At 35.1% G+C, this 9,545-nt stretch overlaps 1 protein-coding gene across 1 annotated transcript; it reads left to right on the forward strand.

The window, feature by feature from the left end:
* Positions 1-240: 240 nt before the first annotated feature.
* On the forward strand, positions 241-8,289 carry LOC117323680 (pollen-specific leucine-rich repeat extensin-like protein 2). Its single transcript, XM_033879053.1, has 3 exons — positions 241-407; positions 2,193-2,310; positions 5,956-8,289. The coding sequence occupies exons 2-3, from the start codon at positions 2,193-2,195 to the stop codon at positions 7,254-7,256; spliced, it is 1,419 nt and encodes a 472-aa protein (XP_033734944.1). The 5' UTR covers positions 241-407; the 3' UTR covers positions 7,257-8,289.
* The last annotated feature ends 1,256 nt before the right edge of the window (positions 8,290-9,545 follow it).

Genomic DNA, 9,545 nt, shown 5'->3' on the forward strand with positions numbered 1-9,545 from the left:
AAAAAAAAAAAAAAAAAGTGTTTAAATTCTCCTTTTTCTTTTCTACTCACTTTTAATAAGACACATTTTGTTTTACCTATTAAAAGAATTGTTGTCCAATGTACGTTTACCTGGCTGGATGGTGGGTAGGACACCGCTGTCACAAGTTTATACGTACAACACTAATCTGGACAGTTCCGCGCCACTCACTACCTGTCATCCTCACATTTAATATGCATATCCGTCAAGTATGATATTACGCACAATCCGGATATTTCGAACCGCCGCGAGACGGCGTTTACCATTCTCTTTGTGGTCAGCAAAAGGTGAACTTGCTTCGTTCTGCCGTAGGTAGAGTGGCTGAAGTAACTTTACTTGAACGTCAGGGATTGTTCTCATGGATCTGTAGTACAATCCAATTATTTATAGTAAGTATCATTTGTGTTATTTAATTTTAAACATCTTAATGAAATAATCATTTCAGCAAAAACTCTCATTAATATAAAAAATTAGGAACCAAAGGAACCTTTTTTTAATTCACTCCACATTACATCAATGGTCCATTTGGTTGATTTCGAAATCAGAAATAGTATGTAAAATGAAAAAGAAAAGGATTTCGTTTCAAAACTAAGGTTAACTTACAATGTTTGAAGGTATTGTCTTTTAGTTTCAGCACTTAGTGTGAACACCATCTTGTTACAGGAAATGGTATTATGATATAATCATTTTTTTTCAGTGCGACGAAAGAACGTGTTATTTAAGAATAATTACGTTAGATATTTTGAACACTGCTTAAGATTTTTTTTCGCTTTATTTTTCATTAAAACTCAAAAGTTAATTCAGCAGTTCAGAAAGAGTTTTTCTTCGTTAACCATTGGTTTTACTATTGTTAATTTTGTCTCGTTCGTGATTACAAATAATCTTGCACTGGAATATGACATTTGTTTTACCTTTATATTTATACGGTAGCTATTTTATGTCAGTGAAATGACACACTTGTAGCTATATATGATGTTATATAACAGGAAAGGTTGTTAATTACTCTCAGCTGAAGTTCAGAATTGTCACATTATATTACAACCAACAAACAAATTCCTTAAATATGTCTTGACTTTAATACAAATATATTTGTAAATACCGAAAAAACATCCAGTTGCACAATGCACTTGACAGATTTGGATTTCCTTGTTTCGATCAAAATATAAAGCCTTTAAAACTTCTCATAGCATTAAAACCGTATCAATCAAAGGTCAAATAAGAATAATGATTTACAGCATACAGTATTAAAAAGTAGGTGAATATATTAACTTTCAGTTTTGACATAACTTGAATCGTTTAATGGTAAACTCATTTCCAATAAAGTAATATCAACACTGTGGACATTTTTGTCGTTCATGCCATGCTCCGTATCTCAGTACGTGGACAGCTATTATCATAGCACTGAGTTGATATATGAAGATCGTTATACATTTTTTTTTAATTTGTCACAACCATGATAAAATGTCGTAATTAAGAGCTTAAGCGGCTATGTAATTCTTCTAAATACCCCGTGTCTTACGCTTAATCATATGATATAAAAAAAATAAAATATGAAAAAGAATAATGAAAATAATATTTATCGCGAAGCTATTGCATTCACCAATGATGTAACGAGAGAGGGCTTGTATAGACTACGCCTGTCGCCCAATTCCCTTTGTGCTTAAATATTTTGAAATTTAAAAAAAAGTGCAATTTCCGGATTGTGTCAGTATTTAAGTATGCCCAATTATAACATCAAAATAATCATGGATCTTATATCAAAATTATTTTGATGATCTGATATTCTACAAATATTTTAAACTAGGAATGATATTGAATACAATGACACAGTGTTCATTTTTATATATTTTTATATATGGAATCCTATCTTGCATCTTTTTTATTCATGAGGTTTATTGTTAGATGATATTGTAGTACATGAGGAGAGGTCATTTTGACCTTTAGTCTTCTGGCATATTCCTGTACAACCAGGAACAAAAACTATACTTGTCACTACGTATCATTACCTTGCGATCCATTTGCATGTGTCAGTAATTGTCATAACTTGCCAATTTACGAGTATAGGATATACATGAATACATCAAATCATTTTATAAACCATACTGAACACAGACTATACTTAGGATCGGCGCGACATCTTTATTTGTATTTAATGATCGGCATATCCATTGCAGATGAGTCCTCAGGTTGTTGGCCTTTTGTTTGTGACCTTTGTAACCCTGCTAAAGACGACCAATGGGCAGGTTCCAATGCATACTAACTTCTTTGGACAAGGGGGAATGCTTGATCATGGTAAGAGATATAAAGATTTGTCGAGTATTTGTTTTCTTATTTGAGAAAGCAAAACATCTCAAATACTTCATTTGATGAATGAAAGACATATTTGTATATGTATTGCTGTAATCATGCTTATCACTTTTTCATTTGAAGTATTATCAAAAACAATTAGTAGTTCAATACATACACAGACAATGAATCCTACACATATACAGCGAATGGATCCTACACATACACAGACAATGAATCCTACATATACACAATGAATCCTACATATACACAGACAATGAATCCTACACATACACAGACAATGAATCCTACATATACACAGACAGTTAATCCTACATATACTGACAATGAATCCTACATATACACAATGAATCCTACATATACACAGACAATGAATCCTACATATACACAGACAATGAATCCTACATATACACAGACAATGAATCCTACACATACACAGACAATGGATCCTACATATACACAGACAATGAATCCTACACATACACAGACAATGGATCCTACACATACACAGACAATGAATCCTACACATACACAGACAATGAATCCTACACATACACAGACAATGAATCCTACATATACACAGACAATGAATCCTACATATACACAGACAATGAATCCTACATATACACAGACAATGGATCCTACACATACACAGACAATGAATCCTACATATACACAGACAATGAATCCTACATATACACAATGAATCCTACATATACACAGACAATGAATCCTACATATACACAATGAATCCTACACATACACAGACAATGAATCCTACATATACACAATGAATCCTACATATACACAGACAATGAATCCTACACATACACAGACAATGAATCCTACATATACACAGACAGTTAATCCTACATATACTGACAATGAATCCTACATATACACAATGAATCCTACATATACACAGACAATGGATCCTACACATACACAGACAATGAATCCTACATATACACAATGAATCCTACATATACACAGACAATGAATCCTACACATACACAGACAATGAATCCTACATATACACAGACAGTTAATCCTACATATACTGACAATGAATCCTACATATACACAATGAATCCTACATATACACAGACAATGAATCCTACATATACACAGACAATGAATCCTACACATACACAGACAATGGATCCTACATATACACAGACAATGAATCCTACACATACACAGACAATGGATCCTACACATACACAGACAATGAATCCTACACATACACAGACAATGAATCCTACACATACACAAACAATGAATCCTAAATATACACAGACAATGAATCCTACATATACACAGACAATGAATCCTACATATACACAGACAATGGATCCTACACATACACAGACAATGAATCCTACATATACACAGACAATGAATCCTACATATACACAATGAATCCTACATATACACAGACAATGAATCCTACATATACACAATGAATCCTACACATACACAGACAATGAATCCTACATATACACAATGAATCCTACATATACACAGACAATGAATCCTACATATACTGACAATGAATCCTACATATACACAGACAATGAATCTTACAGATACACAGACAATGAATCCTACACATACACAGACAATGAATCCTACATATACACAGACAATGAATCCTACATATACACAGACCATGAATCCTACACATACACAGACAATGAATCCTACATATACACAGACAATGAATCCTACACAAACACAGACAATGAATCCTACACAAACACAATGAATCCTACACATACACAATGAATCCTACACATACACAGACAATAAATCCTACATATACACAGACAATGAATCCTACACATACACAATGAATCCTACACATACACAGACAATAAATCCTACATATACACAGACAATGAATCCTACACATACACAGACAATGAATCCTACACATACACAGACAATGAATCCTACACATACACAGACGATGAATCCTACACATACACAATGAATCCTACACATACACAGACAATGAATCCTACACATACACAATGAATCCTACACATACACAGACAATGAATCCTACACATACACAGACAATGAATCCTACACATACACAATGAATCCATCCTACAGATACACATACAATTAATCCTAGACATAGTAGACTATGAATCAACTCTACAGAGAACGAGGAACGTGACTTTATGCTACAGTCATATTTCAAACCCGTCCAGACCAATGTTTTTTCAGTCTATATCACCTACCATTAAGCTCCCTTATACAGTTTTACTTCATAAAACATAATATATAAATCTTTTATGTGCCCCCACGTGGATAAAATCGTCCCTAAGAAACGTGAATTACAACAATGGCATAATAATGATAACATTGACGTGTAAATTACAAAACACTCTGAAGCAAGGGTGTAGTGTGGGAAGACGTGGACCATACGAGTAGATGTAAATTGTTTCGACCAGGGTAGTCGCCATCTACTGTAAGCATTCTTAATTTGACGCACTCACATTTTAGTGGGAAAAAAATCGTGCACCAACAAGGATTGCCATAGAAACCATTGTAGATAAACTACAATTAGCGCGACAATGATTAAACGGAATACTTCCAGTGCAAAAATCATTAAAATAAGATTACCGCTAAAATTTGTACGTTTACAATATTCAAATCCAGGCAATCCGATGTTCTTGTTATAAAAAGTGAGTGGAAACAATTTAACCATCAGACTTTTTAACTGGAACCAAGATCGTCAGTATTTATGCCATGGGTTGCTTCTAAGCCATTAAACAAACGCCCTATGAATCGATACAAAAAGTATTTGAATTAATCCCAAACATTATTAACTGTATTGTAACCTGATTCAGGACGTATACAATATTACATATTGTATTACAGAATTAAAACACGTGTGCATTACCCCTCGACTCGACACCCAGCCGCCCGAACAAAAACCCTTCAACCTATGTTAATTGTATAAATATACCAAAATAAGATCAAGAGTATGAAGACAAAAACTAAACGTTAGGAAAGAAAATCATAACCTAGGGAAACATGCATGACTGATTATGATAATGATAACTGCAGTCAAGAACCTAGCATTAACTTTTTGTACCAGTCTGCTACACATTGCATCTTATAATAAATGAATATAAGACCTAGGTAATGTATTCTTTGTCATATATTCCAACGTCTAATTCATTAACACTCAGCTTAACCTGCCTCAACACCATTTGGCTGTTTTTACATTTCTCGTCGTAAAACTCGCTGACACTGAATAATTAATTAAGCCTTTTAATGTTGTATCATTTTAATCATATATAATAACGAGAAAATGGTTTGTGTGCTTTTAAATTAACATATTTTGTGCATGCATTATAATTATGAGTGAAAGATGTGTGTTAATAAACGGCTTCCCGTATGAAAACGCATTTCTTGACAGAAAGACAGATAAAGTGCTGTTTTCATTTATATAAACAGTATGTATATCACCTTTAACATGAATTGCTGATAAAGAATTTGATATAAGCCAAATAAGGTGATATAAGTAATGCATGTGTAGAAGTCAGCATTTGTTTACGACACGAAAAATTTACACTGTTTCTCGATAACTCTTTTTTTCTTCGTTTCCAGAATGTTATGAGCGACCTTACCAGACTTCATGTGTAGGTCCAATCCCCCGCTATTTCTATAACGCCACCGATAAAAGGTGTGAACAAATAAACAATGTGTGTGGGTATGGCGGCTTCTTTAGCTTGCAAGAGTGTGACAATAAGTGCACATGCCGCATTCCACCAGAGGCAGGTACCAACACGTGTCCTGGAGCAGTAGAGTCACAGCGATATTTTTTCCAACAGAGTGGAGACCTATGTTTACCCTTTACATACTATGGATGTGAGGGAAATGGAAATAACTTTGCAACATCTTTAGAATGTACTATGCAATGTAATCCTCTACGTGAGATAGAACAGGGGGACGTGATGAGAAAATTGGGTTTCACCAATGAACGAGCATTTGAAATGCAGGCTGGATTATTCAATTACGGAGCTCCTCCTCCGCCCCCGCCCCCACGTCCCAAAGCCAATCCAGCTCCACTGCCACCTCATCCACCACCAAACCCATCTCACCAACACCATCCTCCAGGACCACCACCTCGACGTCCACCACCACCGCCAGCGGCTGGTCATTTTACCCCCACTTCGTCCTCGTGGAACAGCCATCCTACGCCAACATATCGACCACGTTGGCAGCCTCCACCTCCACCACCAAATCAACGACCGTCTTACATGCCACATATGCGGTCCCCGCGACCCCCTCCTCCTCCACCTCCTCCAAATCAACAAGCATTATTTGGAAACCATCCGATGAAAAGACAGATGATACACCCTCCCCCGCCAAACAACAGAAGAAATGGCGGCCAAAATCCTGTTACACATTCCACTGCCAAATCTACGTTCAGTATGAGCAATGTTAAAGATAAGCTTAAACAGTTTGCAAAAAATGTTATAAACAGACAAACACCACGGAAAAACGGAGGAGGTATGAATTGGAATCCTCCAAATCGAGGACAAATGCGCTCTAATGGTCAAGCGACCATCCCGCCTACCCCAACAATGTCGATAGCCCCGTCAACCATGATGCCCATGGGGAATAACTGGCGAGGAAGAGCAAACCCAAGACAAAGAAAACAAGGGACAGCGGAAAGTAATAAAATCGCCGTCAAACCGACTCCAAGTGATCAAGGCATCACATCTGGGTCATTAAATCAGCCAAAAATGAAAATGGCGAAATCTACTACGACTCAGGCCAGTGTTGGTTTTAATGGCGGCACAACTGATTACTATTACTATGACAACAATGGGTACACGACAGCTGGTTACTACAACAATGTTCAGTCAGGATGGAGAAATACGGGACGAGGAATGGGCAAGTAGTTCAATATATCAATTGCAAATGGCAGAAGAAATTCCCTCTAAGAGGGATGGCGTGCCGAGGTCTCATGGCGGATTTTACACATGTATTCAAAATCAGCCTAATATATTTATAGTCTATTATTGGAACAATATTCGGTGTAATCTTTCAAATTGTTAAGATATACTCATCATAAATCTACCTGTATACCAACAGTAAAGTTGTAAATATTTTGTTGTGAAAATGTGGATATCAAAGTAATTCGCGTATTCAGGGAGCATTATTTTGCATCTAATTAACACTGACGCTATTTATATATATATATGTTAATGAACGACGGCTGAGTATTTCGACCAAGGTTACTTTGCCTATGTTTGGTATCCTGTGATATCCATGCTCAAAAATTAAAATTTGTATGTTTTATTATAAAGACTTGCCAACCGGCCAATTACTAGCACACAGTTAGTGATGCTAAATGCTGCAACATGTCATGATTTTAACAAAGATAAAAATATAGGGGAAACGCGGACATAAACTTTCTTAGACATGTCTTGTGAATTTGCACGCAAAATGAAATTTATTTAATTGAGTGTATTGTTAAAATACCTGTATGAGTAATATACCTGGGTGATTGCGTGTCCGGTGTTGCTGTTTGTTGTATTGCTGAAGTGTCATTGTTGTATGTTGCTTGTGTGTGTTTGTCGAACTCTCAAAGAGAGTCGTATGGTAGAACGCATTTCATGTAAACAATCAACATAAATTTAAGTTTATTTTGCAGTTTTATTATTGCTTTCCATATTATTTAATAAGAATATTTATAAGTAAAAATGTAAATATGTAGTTGACATAGTAGGAGAAACGAAAAATGATATTGAGATTTTATATTTATATAAAAGACAAAAGAATATATTGTCTCTAGGTACAATAGGGTTCTGATCGCTGAGTGACAAAAAGAATTTAATGATTTTGTATAAAGTTATGTTTTTTTGGAGTCTTTAATTTTATTGACATAACAAGAGAATATCAACATCTGAAATAAAATTGTCTTGTTTTTAATGCTTTTGTATTATTCTTTATTTCAAAATGATCTTAAATAATTGCTTTATCTACGCCAGATGACATTCAGTACTTCAATAAAAGCACGTATCTGGCACATATTAAAACTGACTTGATTTTGCATGCAAGAATAGGCAATTCAGAATGCTCAAAACTGTTGCTAAGGCATTCCACGAAAATGTTTGGAAGAATATAAGACCTTATACTTTCTCCAAGGAGAAAGTTTAAGTCTTACTTTGATAAAGAGATAGACTCTGTCATCAACAGAACATAGGGTCAATGTAAAGATTTTGATAACTAGAATAAATCCTGTAATCTATGATGATCCACTGTGATAACCTGATGTAGGTCATAGGTTAAAGGGTCTCTTTTTAAATAGACATATACAACAACAATGTACCATTCAGGTCAATCTCTCAAGGTACACAGTAAAGCCAACCCCCCCCCCCCCCCCCCCCCCCCCCCCCCCGTTTTACTCACACGCATCTAAAGCACACGCTAGGATGAAATACAAATGGCGGTTGTGAATATTATCACACAAAAATGGCATATATTATAAAGGAGGTATTTCATTAAAAAAAATGCTGTTATTAGACACTATCAAGAACTCTAGACATGACAAGAAGACTGTGTTAGGACAAAATGTTCAACTGCTGAGTTTGGGATAAAAGATGCATGTTTCTAAAAAAGGGCCAAACTCACCAGTTTAATAATTTAATGATTTATTACCTATTTGTGTAATATCATTCACAGCTGCCATTTGCATTTCAAAGTCAAAAAACAAAATAACAACATTATTATTCCATATAGACGGCCCTTAAATGAGCATGGATTTCATAAATATTCTATAGCCGCTGCTTTTATGGTTAAAAACCGTTTTATCAGATATTCATTAGAACTTATGAAGAAATCAATACTTGTAGTTACGTTTTAAATCATATTGCTGAGACTAAAGAAGGGACGGTCAGCTACATGTATGAAATATGCTTTTCCAAGATGAAATAAAAATGAGCATACCCTAGTAAACAATAACATCCATATACGTATCTATATCTCAAACACCCTTCATCCCCTATATCTAAATATACTTTGTTTACATGTTCTAGTTGATTCGGCTTCCAGAGATAAAGATCAAAAAGGACCATGGGGAAGTTTTATGACATCACTTAGGCTTTGAGAAATATTATATTTTCTTTTTTGATATGAATTCTGACACGCTAAATTCTCATAAGTTATTTCCGTGGTCACCACACTTC

This window comes from Pecten maximus, chromosome 3 (assembly GCF_902652985.1).
Source record: "Pecten maximus chromosome 3, xPecMax1.1, whole genome shotgun sequence".
Taxonomy (NCBI): domain Eukaryota; kingdom Metazoa; phylum Mollusca; class Bivalvia; order Pectinida; family Pectinidae; genus Pecten; species Pecten maximus.